The 15,000-nt window shown below is 34.2% G+C and overlaps 2 protein-coding genes across 12 annotated transcripts in view; one reads left to right on the top strand and one right to left on the bottom strand.

Moving 5' to 3' along the window:
* The window catches only part of LOC135222732 (uncharacterized), a 377,836-nt gene that overhangs the window by 181,263 nt on the left and 181,573 nt on the right, over positions 1 to 15,000 (bottom strand). The window lies entirely within an intron of this gene.
* LOC135222731 (excitatory amino acid transporter 3-like) overlaps positions 1 to 15,000 on the top strand; it is a 472,230-nt gene that overhangs the window by 367,877 nt on the left and 89,353 nt on the right. The window contains exon 3 of one of the 11 annotated variants that reach the window (XM_064260954.1): positions 14,563 to 14,648. The exons of 9 other annotated variants lie outside the window; for them this stretch is intronic. Coding sequence is in view for 1 of the 2 variants with exons in the window: in XM_064260948.1 (XP_064117018.1) it covers positions 14,749 to 14,816 (68 nt within the window). In the remaining variant the exon portion in view is untranslated. Of the gene's footprint in view, positions 1 to 14,562; positions 14,649 to 14,671; positions 14,817 to 15,000 lie in introns of those variants that run through there. One more of the 11 variants, XM_064260948.1, reaches the window with a different exon arrangement.

Genomic DNA, 15,000 nt, shown 5'->3' with positions numbered 1-15,000 from the left:
TTTATTTTCTTTATTTTATTTGATTCTTGTTATATTCCATCAGTCGGTTTTGATATTCGCTGGTTTTGGCCTGAACACTTGCTTTTTTAAATTTTATTTTTATATTCTAAATTTGAATTTTTTTTTTTTTTTGTAATTCTTTATTTTCACTCTAGATTTACTCACTGAAGTTTTCATCCGTGGGTTTTTTTTCTGTGACCTTTGGTTATGTTCGCCATGATTTCTCGCTTTAAAATATTAGATAGTCTAGGTTTTCATTTTGTATAGCTCTCACTCGCTTCCTTTTATGAGATTAATTTTCATGAACATTGTTTTTTTCTTTTTTTTATTCACTTTCGGTCAGACCACAAACCGATATGATGATCATTGTAAATGTCTTACCCCTTTAATTTCATGATGACTGTGACTTCATCATTAGTCTGGTTTTCTGTAATTCCTGAAGTTCTACGATTCTCGACTTCTTTTATTAATCACACTTTCTTAGTAAATCGTATACACAACACTTTAGCCGTTGATGTCTTTTATTTTATTTTCTGAAATGTTTTTAAATATTTTTAAAAAACGATAAAACACTTTAGCTGTTTATGACTTTTCCTGAAATGTTTTTAAGTATTTAAAAACAACGACGAACTACCTGATTTGGTTATGCTCGGAAATTTTATAGTTTTAATTTTTAATTTTGTGTTTTACTCATACTATCAAGGTTCTATTTTTCATAGCATTTACTATATCTTTGAAGTGAGCGTATGTCATGTTGAAAGGGAGTAATTCAGTTCTTGTGTTGAAACTCTCTCTCTCTCTCTTTCTCTCTCTGGCTGTATATAGATGCACTATTAGATAAAATTTATCTCTCTCTCTCTCTCTCTCTCTCTCTGGCTGTATATAGATGCATTATTAGATCAAATTTATTTCTTCTCTCTCTCTCCTTTTTTCCTGCTCCTTTTTTCCTTCCTAACTAAAATTTATGTACCTTCTCTCTCTCTCTCTCTCTCTCTGCTATGAAAAAATTAGAACCTTGATAGTATGAGTAAAACACAAAATTAAAATATTATGGAAAAGTTGGATTTTTTAATGTCAGAATTTCTGGAAATGAAAAAAAAGAACAACATACCAGAACAGGAAAGAGACATGGGAAAATCCTTATTACTACCAGTATTAAATGAAGGAGAAAACACGCAAACCATCATAGTGATGAAATGCGCAGGGTTTAGTTACGAGTAACTCCAAAAAGAAAAATAGAGTACTTAGAAGAACTAACCCAAAATGAAAAGAAAATAGATATAATGAATATAAGTGAAACCTGGTATTCCAAGAGACTGGAATGATGATCAAATAAAAGGGGTTCCAAACTATAGATCAGATAGAAAAAAATAGGAATCAAGGCGGGAACCGCAATATATGGGAAAGACAAAAAAACAAGGAAAAATATATGAGAAATATAGTAACTCAGAATGTGAACTAATAGCGGTAGAATTTGAATCTGAAAAATTGATGAACAATAGTAATATATAGACCTCCTAATACTAAAGAGTTTGACTTAATAATTGAAAAATTGGATGATATATGTAGAAATCACAAGGACTGGACTATTCTCCTATCTGGTGACTTCAACTTTCCTTTCGTAGAATGGAAAGAAACGAATAGGAGATTGTGGTTGTACTTATACATATAAAAAAGAGAGTAATAGTAGTGCAGAAGATAAGAGGCAATTTGAAAAGCTATTAGATATGCTACTAGAATACAACATTAACAAATAAATCACCTGCCAACAAGAAAGGAAAATACTTAGACCTAGTATTTGTGAACGAGATGAATTATGTTAAGAAATAATAGTTTATAATGCGAGTATTTCAGACCATAATGTCATAGAATTAACAGTTCTTCCAAAGCAAGTGAAAATAGAGATAAGCAAGAAATGAAAAGTGGGAAGGATATGGAAAATAACTTTAATACAGTAAAAATATAAAATGGTCAGAAATTAATGAAGAATTAAACAAAGATTGGGATAACATTTTCGTAAGTGATGACATAAGGGTAAATACGGAGATATATATAAAATATTGGAGATAATAGTGGAAAAAATATATACGAAAAAGAAGAAAAGTAAACATCATTCATGCATACCAAGAGACAGAAGGATCTTGTTCCAGAAAATCAGAAAGTGGAAAAAAGGTCTTGCAAAAGAAAAAAAAAAAAAAAAAAAAAAAAAAACAAAAAAATGCATGGAAAGTTATAGAACTAAAAAGTAAGATAGAAAATGCAGAACAAAAGAATTATACAATCAAAAGAAAATGCAAAAACGGGGACTGAACTTGGAAAAAAAGAAAAAACCCTATTAAATATCAAGCAAAACCCCAAACTATTATACTCATATGCGAGAAGATGATAATAAAAGAAGAATAGAAATAGGCCCTCTGAGAATTGAAGCGGGAGATTAACGAATGAAACAAAAAAGGAAATTTGCAACATACTGGCAGAACGATATAAGAGAGAATTCACCCCATAGAATAGATAATGAAGATAATGATATGAGAAGTAAGGATGAAAATAGTGAATATTTAGCTGACATATGATATTAATGAAGCTGATATTGTGCAGGCTATTAATGAAATTAAAAATGGAGCTGCGCCAGGGCTTGATCGGAATTCCTGCTATTTTGTTAAAGAAAGTAGTTCATTCTATCGCAAAGCCACTTGCAATAGCTATTATTAAGACAAAGTGTAGATACAGGCAAGATATATGATGAGCACAAATTAGCATATACCCCTTACTTTCTTAAAAGTGGATCAAGACTAGAGGCAAGTAATTATAGGCCTGTGAGTCTAACATCACATATTATGAAAGTGTAGTGAAAGGGTAATGAAGAAAAATATTATGAAACATTTAATAAAAAATAATTTGTTTCAATAAAGGACAACATGGTTTCGTACCCTGGCCCAAAAAGTACACAAACCCAACTGTTAGTCCACCGTGAAAAGAAAACATATTCAAAAATATGAAAAGCGGAAGGAAAATGAAACAGATGTGGTTTATTTAGCTTTGCAAAAGCTTTTTGATAAAGAGACCATAATATATTAGCGAAGAAAATTAGAAAACACAATATCGTGGATAAAGTAGGAAGATGGTTTAAAGAATTTTTACACAACAGAAAACAGATAGTTATTGCAAACGACGAGAAATCGGATGAAGCCAAGGTAATATCCGGTGTGCCGCAAGGTACGGTGTTAGCTGCAATACTGTTTGTTATTATGATTGAAGACATAGACAATAATGTTAAGGCGGATTCGGTAGTGAGTAGTTTCGCAGATGACACAAGAATAAGTAGAGAAATTACTTGTGATGAAGATAGGAACGCTCTACAAAGAGACCTTAACAAAGTATATGATGGGCAGAGGTAAATAGGATGGTATTTAACTCTGATAAATTTGAATCAATAAAGAAATTATGGAGACAGAGAAAGAAAGCTATATGCATATAAGGACCTAATAATGAGACCATCACAAATAAGGAAGCAGTTAAAGACCTTGGTGTGATGATGAATAGGAACATGTTATGCAATGATCAAATAGCAAACCCTGTGGGCAAAATGTAAAGCAAAAATGGGAATGTTGTTACGGCACTTCAAAACAAGAAAGCTGAACACATGATTATGCTTTTATAAAAAAACATATGTTCGTAGTCCACTTGAATATTGCAATATGATATGGTACCCACACTATCAAAAGGATAATTGCACAAATAGAGAGTGTACAAAGGTCCTTTACAGCTAGAATAGAAGAAGTTAAGGACCTAGACTACTGGGAAAGACTACAATTCTTAAAATTATATAGTCTAGAAGGAGGAAGAGAACGCTACATGATAATTCAGGCATGGAAACAGATAGAAGGAATAGCAGAAAATATCATGGAACTAAAAATATCAGAAAGAGCAAGCAGAGGTAGATTAATAGTGCCCAAAAACTATACCAGGAAAAATAAGGAAAGCACACAGGACATTAATCCACTACGCACCAGCATCGATAATGCAGCGTCTATTCAATGCGTTGCCAGCTCATCTGAGGAATATATCAGGAGTGAGCGTAGATGTGTTTAAGAATAAGCTCGACAAATATCTAAACTGCATCCCAGACCATCCAAGATTGGAAGATGCAAAAATATACCGGAAGATGTACTAGCAACTCTCTGGTAGACATTAGAGGTGCCTCACACTGAGGGACCTGGGGCACCCGAACAAGATGTAAGGTCTGTAAGGTAAGGTCTCTCTCTGGCTGTATATAAATGCACTATTAGAGAAAAAAAACTCTCTCCCTCTCTGGCTGTTATAAACGCATTATATGGTAAAGAAAGTCTCTCTCTCTCTCTCTCTCTCTCTCCCCTCTCTCTCTCTCTCTCTCATGAAGTAAGTGTCGGTGTCCCCAAGTACTTCCTCCATCATGTTGCCTCCCAAGCGGGTCGGTATATGTAAGCCTTCGTACATCCTATGTGGTAATCTGGTCTTTGTTCCTTAAGATCCCTCATTGAATTCCAGGTTAGAGACAATCCTTGAAATTTTTTTTAAGTAAATTACCAGAATTCGAAAGGGGTTATTGGGTTATTTCGGTTATTTCCTGCCGTTGTTAATCTTCCGACGAATAGACTTTCAACTAATATACTTTTACCGCCACTGCTGTATGCTAATATACTGATATACTTTTACCGCCGCTGCTATACTAATATACTTTTACACCCACTGTATTACTGCCACTGCTTTATGCTAATATACTAATATACTTTTACCACCATTGCTCTGTACTAATATACTTTTACCGCCACTGCTCTATACTAATATACTTTTAACGGCACTGCTCTATACTAATATACTAATATACTTTTACCGTCACTGCTCTATACTAATATACTTTTATCGCCACTACTATACTAATATACTTTTACCCCGACTGCTGTAAGCTAATATACTAATATACATTTACCGCCACTGCTGTATACTAATATACTTTTAACGGCACCGCTGTATGCTAATATACTAATATATATACTTTTAACGGCACTGCTCTATACTAATATACATTTACCACCACTGCTATATACTAATATACTAATATACTTTTACCGCCACTGCTCTATACTAATATACTTTTATCGCCACTACTATACTAATATACTTATACCGCCACTTCTGTATACTAATATAGCTACTAATATATACTTTTACCGCCACTGCTGTATGCTAATATACAATATTCTTTTACCGCACTGCTGTATGCTAATATACAATATTCTTTTACCGCAATTGCTCTATACTAGTAATATACTTTTAACGGCACTGCTATATACTAATATACTAATAAACATTTCCGCCACTGCTGTATACTAATATACTTTTAATGGCACTGCTGTGTGCTGATATACTAATATAGTTTCACTGCTACTGCTCCATACTAGTATACTAATATACATTTACCACCAATGCTGCATACTAATATACATCTGCCACCACTGCTATATTATAGTATATAAACTTGAAAACTTCTACCGCCTCTAATATTTCTTACATATTTCCGCTGATTCTATCACCACTGCTATTTATAAAAAATACTCATAGTAACATAAGAAGGATCTTTGCAGCGTCCCTTTGGCCCTTAGCTGTGACCTCTTTCATTCCTTTTACTGTACCTCCGTTCATATTCTCTTTCGTCCGTCTGACTGTCCACCCTCCCTTAACAATTGTTTCGTAGTGCAAGTTCGAGGCTTTCCTCCTGTTACACTTTTCAGACTTTTTCTACCGTCAATTTCTCTTTCAGTGCTGAATGACCTCTTGGGGCCCATCGCTTGGTCTTTGGCCTAAATTCTGTGTTGGATTCTGTTAAATATATTTAAGAATCAGTCTGTACAGAGAGATTTACTTTTTGAATAAACGTATTCGTTCGCGTACGTAGCTTTGGATCCGTTTCACTATTAAGATCAATGTTTCAGCTTCGACGGAGAGAGAGGACTTTCTTGGGCTCCTCCTCCTCCTCCTCCTCCAATCATCGGCGCGTCATTACGAACGAGATCACCTATTAAGAGGATTCCCCCTTCAGCCCCCGTTAAGGATTATATTTATGCCCTCGAAGGAAATTAAGGATATTGGGCTGTGCGCATTGGCGCGCCAGCGCTCGTCTGGGACTTGTGCAAAAGTATAGATATCAGCTGAGGAGTTCTCTACGGAGAGAGGTAGTTAATAATAATAATAATAATAATAATAATAATAATAATAATAATGTTCTAAGAGGTCCACAATCAAAAGATGAACCCAAAGAAGGGTTGGAAAGCTTTTTAAAGGTTTTTTTTTTTATTATTATACACGAACTCACAACATTTTTTATTACTATGGACGTCTTAGAACATTATACATATATACTCTCGCGATAGAGAGTTTTTCCCAAATAATAATAACAATAATAATAATAAAATCCACTATGGTGTAATTATAAATATATATTAAAAATATATGCAAAGCTTTTTATGATTCTAGTGTATATTTAAAATTACCCCATTGTGATTTCTTCGCCGTTCTAGAGATTCGAGAATTTGTGTGTGTGTGTGCTCTCTATCGCAGTCCTGCAGTTCGACTGGGTGGTATTTATAGTGTGGGGTTCCGGGTTGCATCCTGCCTGCTTAGGAGTAGGAGTCCATCACTTTTCTTACTATGTGCGCCATTTCTAGGATCACACTCTTATGCATGAGTCCTGGAGCTACTTCAGCCTCAAGTTTTTCTAGATTCCTTTTCAGGGATCTTGGGATCGTGCCTAGTGTTCCTATGATTATGGGTACAATTTCCACTGGCATATCCTATATCCTTCTTATTTCTATTTTCAGGTCTTGATACTTATCCATTTTTTTCTCTCTTTCTCTTCAAACTCTGGTGTCCCATGGTATTGCGAACATCAGTGAGTGATACTTCTTGATTTTGTCAATCAACGTCACGTCTGGTCTATTTGCACGTATCACCCTATCTGTTCTCATACCATAGTCCCAGAGGATCTTTGCCTGATCGTTTTCTATCACTCCTTCAGTTTGGTGCTCGTACCACTTAGTACTGCAAGGTAGCTGATGTTTCTTGCACAGGCTCCAGTGGAGGGCTTTTGCCACTGAATCATGCCTCTGTTTGTACTGGTTCTGTGCAAGTGCTGGAATTTCGCTTGCTATGTGGTTTATGGTTTCATTTTTCGTATTGCACTTCCTACATATGGAAGAGATGTTATTTCATCTATCGTTCTTTGAACATATCTGGTTCTCAGGGCCTGATCTTGTGCCGCTGTTATCATTCCTTCAGTTTCCTTCTTTAGCTCTCCCCTCTGTAGCCATTGCCATGTGTCATCGCTGGCTAGTTCTTTAGTCTGTCTCATGTATTGTCCGTGCATTGGTTTGTTGTGCCAGTCCTCTGTTCTTTTTGTCATTCTCCTGTCTGTATATTTCTGGGTCTTCGTCTACTTTTATCAGTCCTTCTTCCCATGCACTCTTGAGCCATTTATTATTATTATTATTATTATTATTATTATTAATTATTATATTATTATTACTGAAAAAGTAACGCATTCCAAGTTGGGAAGTCAAGAGAGACTATTATTAAGCGGACTCATTCCATAAGGGAGTGCCCACCTTTAAAAAAAAAAAAAAAAAAAAAAAAAAAAAAAAAAAAAAAAAAAAAAAAAAAAAAAAAAAAAAGCTAATATAAACAATAAAAAAAAGTTTTACGAATTCCCTGGTCGACGCACCGTTGCGTCGTATACGTAGCAGGATCAGAAAGCAATTTTCGCGTAATTGGCTGCACCCGATTGACGTCAGGCGTCGTGATTAGCGTGATTGCTCTTAAATGGCTTTCTGGGTGGATCTGTGACGTCACGCTAATGCGTGTGACGTCATGGCTTCCCCCGTGGCGCACGTCTGAGCTGCGCGTGATTAGTCAGTCAGATCACGGGATGAATTAGCGCGAATTATGCGTCTCAATTGTTATCAATACAATTTGTATTACGCTTTTAATTGATCGCGGAATGACTTCATCGGTATGGAGGCATTTGCGTATGACTTTTTTTATGTTTATGTTGGATGAGCGTAATTAGAAGTGATGTTTTATAGGAAGGTGATGATGATGATGATGGTAAATGATAGTTTGGTTATCATAATTTCTGTGTATACCAAAATTTGAGCAGTTATACTAGAATATGCATGTACGCATTCACATAGTATGTATATATATGTATGTTATATATATATTTATATATACACAAATATATATACATTATGTATGTATGTACGCAATATACTATAATATACTAACGGATATTGTGATGGTACATTTGGTTCAAGAAGACAGCTTCATGCTTCGGCTCACTACCGAATTTATTAGTTAGGCTTTTTGTTTAGAGAGAGAGAGAGAGAGAGAGAGAGAGAGAGAGAGAGAGAGAGAAAATCCTAACATTCGGAATTCACTTCGAAACAGGAATAATCCTGCAATCGAACTACGCCTGGCGCTAATTTAATCCGTACAAAAAGCGATTCCTGACCAAATCGAGCGGGGCCTTCGTTTTCCAGCAGTTATTTGCTAAGAAGATTGGAGTTGTTGGGGGTGGGTTGGGAAGGGGTTTTGGTTGGAGGGGGGGGAGGGGGTTTGTTCCTAGGGGCTATAGGAAAGGAGGTATTACCCAAGTTGGCTGAAGGATGTGACATCCTTCCTTCCTGGGTGAACTGACAACAAAATCCTCTTACATTGAAAACCAGTATCCTCAAATTGAAGGAAGATTGCATCCATAATGCACCATGGATGTTAAGGGATGAAGCTGCTAGCCTCACACTGATATGTAGCATAATCGGAAGGACCATAACGAACTTCTCATCCAAAGATTAAGTTGTCTCGCCTGCTCTCCTTTGCCAAGTGGGCAGCCGCCTACAGTGTGCCTTGTGGTGTTTGTAACAGACTGTACTAAAGGTTCTTTGAACCATTCTTCAATGGTCTGGTTAGATTATTTGTAGTGGTAATGGAAATGCCTTATATATATATATATATATTAAAATGGGAGTTCACTATATATATAGGATCAGACCTCAGTTTCGTGTAAGTATCAGTATCATTTAACAATGCCATTATTTTATTTACATAGTCATTGATAAATGATACTGATACTTACACGAAACTGAGGTCTGATCTTACACAGAGAGTGAACTCCCATTTTAATAAACAAATTAAATCCATTCTAAAGGGCTTGGAATATTTATTTAAATCTAATATATATATATATATATATATATATATATATATATATATATATATATATATTGCATTGCAATCACGAAAAAGCGATACAGTTGCAAGATTGCATTCAGGAACGATCAGGTCATCATTAAATAGTTTTGTATGTAGTTCTTAAATTAACCGATTGGAGTAGATTCATTATCAACGTAACTAAATGGGAGATAATTACCCTCAATATTTTATGTCTTGTTTTGGAAGGGAACCAGATAGCGTAGGCTGCAGTAATTAGAGGGGGGCGGTTATTTTGGGAACCCAAGTGTTACGTTATGAAGAAATGTGACAGGTGATGATACCTACTTTATGGAGATAGAGTGTTTCACAAAACTGTGAAAAATTAGAAATCAAATTAGGTGGTTGGAAAATAAAATTTAAAAAAATTTTTAAAAAGGATATTCAGAGCGACGGGAATTGCCCCCCCCCCCCTTAAAAAAAAATGGGATTTCATAACTTGTAACTCGATGACCTCAAATAACTTACATTTTCCAGCTGTAAACTAGTTGTTGACGAAATGATAACAATTGACGTAAATTGACATATAGCTTTAAAGTATGAAACTGATTATGAATTTTGCATGAGTATGATGACCTCATATAACTTATATTTAGTACAGATGGGAAAGAGATGACGAAATGATACAAGTTAACATAGATTTTTTTTTATTTAGAAATAATTAAAGTTAACAGATTTTTTTTTTAAATTGTTCAATAATGAAAGTTAGCAAGTTAACATAAATGTATTTAAATGAAAAATAATAAAAGTTAACACATTTTTTACATTTTAGAATCATGAAAGTTAACATAAATTTGTTAAATTTAAGAATAATAAAAGTTAACATAATTTTGTTTAATGAAAAAATAAAAGTTAACGAACAAAATTTTTAATTTATAAATACTAAAAGTTAACAAAAGATTTTTTAGTTTAAAAATACTAAATTTAACAAAAGATGTAAAATTTAAAAATACTAAAAGTTAAATACTAAAAGTTAACAAATTTATTTAAATTTATGAACAAGGTATGAATTTCGCGTGAACGTCACGTGGAAAGCTATTCAGCAAAGGTGATAAAGGACCTATAACTGGTTCACTTAAGGTAGATTCTTGGATGAGCCCTATGCTTACGAGTCGTTTGTTTGGAGGCCGCTGATTGGCTGATACCAGGAGGTAGGCAGCTTCCAGCCAATCAGCGGCCGCCAAACAAACGTCTCACAGGCATAGGGCTCAGCCAAGAATCTACCTTAAGTGAACCAGTTATAGTATATTTCACCTCATGTTAAGGCGAGAGAACCTGGGCGGTGCCGAATCAACAGATTGAGAAGAAAACTCACTGCATTAAAAACAATAATACGTGAGAAAGTTGGGTTGGGTCAATGGACTCCTCCAATCGGCATTTGTTGAGAGAGGAGAGAGAGAGAGAGAGAGAGAGAGAGAGAGAGAGGGTGTTGTTCATCCGAGGGGAGAAGCGTTACGAGGCAAATTAGCAAACGAAGGGGAAAGCAGAGAGGCGGGTGAGAGTAAAAACGAATCAGAGAGAGAGAGAGAGAGAGAGAGAGAGAGAGAGAGAGAGAGAGAGAGAGATGAAAGTAAACGAATTTGAAGATGGATTAATGAGACGAAATGACGGACGTTATTATGAGATGAAAGCTTTTGGTTTGGGGGATGAGAGTTTTGTGTAGTAAACCGGTTTTTTTTTTATGAAAAGATGTCGGCGCTATAAAGTCCAGTCGGCCCGTTAAAGGGATATCGTTTATTTCTCATTGTTAACGTCCATTCTTGTCTATTTTAGCTTTCAACGGCTAAATTTTAGCTTTCAGTGGCTGAATTTTAGCTTAAAACTGCCGAATTTTAATTTCCAACTGAATTTCAATCTAGGAGCAGTTATTCTCATTTTGCCTGTTAATGATTGATTTGATTGGTATCGTGAAACGAATTTTGAGAAATTCATGATTATCGAATTGTTATATTATATATAATATATATATATATATATATATATATATATATATATATATATATAATATATATATTATTTATATATATATAATGTATATAATGATAGCTGACTAAATAAGTTTCTGTTTCTCCTGTGTCGTACCAATGATTCCCTTTGGGTGTAAGTGTGTATAAGTAGCACATGTGAATATTGATAATATATGTGTCTGTGTTTCTGTGTGTGTGTGTGTGTGTTCAGTAGAAATGATATTTTCATATCATTTCTAGTTCATATTCGTCCCTGCATCTCGCAAAAATCTTCAGAGAGAAAACGTTCTCCCCATTAGAAGCAGTGACATTCATAATGCTACATTTAAAATCCATTGCATGTTGGGTACACTGGCAGGTTTTTCACGCAAAAAATATATATAAAAAATTTGCAAGCTTTTAACATTGTCACACAATAGATCCCGTTTTTAGTTTTTTGTGGCATGACTGCTATTTGCATTGTTTCGCATCGAAAATGGAACCACATTTTGGAGAAACAGCTCTCTCTCTCTCTCTCTCTCTCTCTCTCTCTCTCTCTCTCTCTCTCTCTCTCTCTCATGCTGTCATAATAGGTGAGGAAATAAGAACCACATTTTGGAGAAACAGCTCTCTCTCTCTCTCTCTCTCTCTCTCTCTCTCTCTCTCTCTCTCTCTCTCTCCCAAATGCTGTCATAATAGGTGCGGAAATAAGAACCATAATTTGGAGAAACAACATTATTCTCTCTCTCACTCTCTCTCTCAATTTCGCAGCGTATGTGATAGCGTGGTTAGCTTGCAAACTGAATGGCTATCGTTTGATCCCCGAAGCGAAGATAATATATATATATATATATATATATATATATATATATATATATATATATATATATATATATATATAGTGTGTGTGTGTGGAGAGAGAGAGAGAGAGAGAGAGAGAGAGAGAGAGAGAGGAGAGAGAGAAAGAAAGAATCGTATGCAATTCAGAGATGTAATCATTAAGTAGATGATATTACTGACTGGATATCAATAGTTACCTACTACCCATCATCGACCTGCAGCTGTGTCCTCAAAATGTCGTTCGCCTCTTGGTTCTTAAAATACACTCAAACATGTCATATACCCGTTGGCAACTTATCGCCTACATATCACACAGCCCGGTTGAATACGAGTCGGCGGCTTCGCGGAGAAGGTATCTTAGGCAAACGATTGGATGAATTGTTTCAAGCATCGTTGGTTAGGAGCGCCGTTAAATTGTCGACTTTTATTCGACATTTTTGTCAGGTGCGTGTTTATAAGTTCATGACGTGTTTTTGCTGTCGTGTGGACGCAGGTAAACACCTTGTGGGAGTGGTTGATATTATTACCTGTTTGCATAGACAGATATCTAGAGAAGAAGAAGAAGAGTCAAGGCCAAGAATGAATGAAGTAGCACATTTGTAGATGACACCAATTTATGACTCAGGCCGGTCTCTTAATTCTTCCGGCGTAATGACAGGATTCTTTCCCATTGTTTTGTAGTAATTACTGACGAGGCTTCTTCGATCATCCCAAGAAGTCCTTAAATGTGACACAAAGGTGTGATTGTAGCTCGGTACAATCGCCTACTTAATTACAGACCAGAACAGTGGCTAAGTATCGGTGAATGAATATTTATGGAGGAGATCTGAACATTTTCTCGTCATTCAACTTCCTGTCTGAACACCAGCAGCACAAAGTCGCTCTTATGTCCCTATCGTTATTTGCGTTCGTCACAGCTGACCCTTCACGCTGCGACGCCAGTTTGCGTTTATGGATATTAGTGTAAGCTCGTGTTGTCCATGCAACGTTGCATCTTTTGACACGCGGTGCATGACGAAGCATCGGATAAAATAATAATAATAATATCCGTAAAATTCCTTCACGAACACTGTTTCATTCTGGAATGTGAAACTCTCTCGCTTCCTCTGTGTTTCCTTGATATGTTAACCAGGATTTTTCTCAAGTTGCTCTTTATCGTTCACAGATCTTACGTCCAGGCAAAGAGAGAAATGATGCTAATATAGACTAAATTTAAAATGGGTAACTGCAAAAATGGATAACTGACAATACTTGTCCATGCTTTATATTATATATATATATATATATATATATATATATATATATATATATATATATATATATATATATATATTGAAAATATTTTAATGGTATTACATTAGGCACGAAATCATACTCTCCCTTGATCGATAGGTTGCCTGGGTACGATAATGAAACATTTCGACTCGTTGGTCACGGCGGCTAAAGTATAGTTGAAAACGAAACCCTGATTTTCAATTATTCTTAGAGTAACGGTGATTTGAACTGGTTTAAGGCAAGTTTGGTCGTTCTTGAAAATCACTTTATAATTCATAAACGTTTTTGAAAGCTATAATCCGTAATGATTTTTAAAAATTATGATTCGTAATCATTTTTAAAAAATTATAATCCGTAATCATTTTTAAACATTATGTCATTAATATTTTTTGAAAATTATAATCCGTGTTAATTTTTAGAAATTATAATCAGTAATAAATTTTTGAAATTTATAATCCGTAATCATTTTGAAAATTATATTCCGTTATAATTTTTAAAATTATATTCCGTAATAATGTTTTAGAATTAGTTTAGAATTTAACATCATTTTAGAAAATTGGTTTATAATTCATAATATTTTTTGACAGTTACTTTATAATTAATATTAGTTTTTGAAAATTAGTTTATAATCCATAATCATTTTTTAGAATTAGTTTATAATTCAAAATAATTTTTAAAAAGTAGTTTATAATTCATAATCATTTCTGAAAATTATTTTATAACTACATAATAATTTTTGAAAATTATTTTGTAATTCACAATCATTTTTGAAAATTAGTTTATAATCCATAATAATTTTTGAATCAGTTTATAGTTCAAAATCATTTATTAAAATTAGTTTATAATTCATAATAATTTTTGAAAATTATTTTATAATTCATAATCGTTTTTCTATTAATTAGTTTATTAAATTAGTTTATGATATAATCATTTCTATTACAAGTTAGAGTATAATTCATAATCATTTTTATTACACATTAGAGTATAATTCATAATAATTTTTATTACACATTAGAGTATAATTCATAATAATTTTTATTACAAATTATAGTATAATTCATAGGCTTTGTTTTTTTTGAAAATTATAATCCTTAATTATATTTTTAATTAGTTTATAATTCACAATCATGAGAAAACTAGTTGATAATCATTTCTACTTTTAGCTGTTTTAATACCCAGAATATTTTCTGGTCCCTTTCAGGTAAGTTTGGCTGCAACGAAAAGTCACACAGGTGTAGCAGTGAACATCTGCCACAGAAATAGTCGACAAAGTTAGACAAACACGAGGTGCGTTTCCCGTTGGGTGTATGTGTGTGTTCTTCGTCCAAGTAGCAAGCGATTAGTTACAGTTCTGGTTTTTTGTAAGATTAGGAAAAAAGATGCTGTGATGCCGATCAGGAAATATCAGCAGATCTTTAACAGGGAATCATTACGTCTCTCAGCCGTGGGAATGAGGTAAGTTCGCATAAGTTCGCGTTGAAATAATGGAAATGCGTTTCTATGTAAAATAATGGCAAAAATGCAAAAAGGGATAGAGGAACAGTGTGTGTATCGTATTCACATGTTTCAGAGGCTTTTTCATAGTCATAGCCAAGTTCTGACGAGTTCTTGCAATTTGTTATATGTATATGAATATCTA

The sequence above is a fragment of the Macrobrachium nipponense genome, chromosome 8, assembly GCF_015104395.2.
Source record: "Macrobrachium nipponense isolate FS-2020 chromosome 8, ASM1510439v2, whole genome shotgun sequence".
Classification (NCBI taxonomy): domain Eukaryota; kingdom Metazoa; phylum Arthropoda; class Malacostraca; order Decapoda; family Palaemonidae; genus Macrobrachium; species Macrobrachium nipponense.
This window is presented reverse-complemented; position numbering and strand designations above follow the sequence as displayed.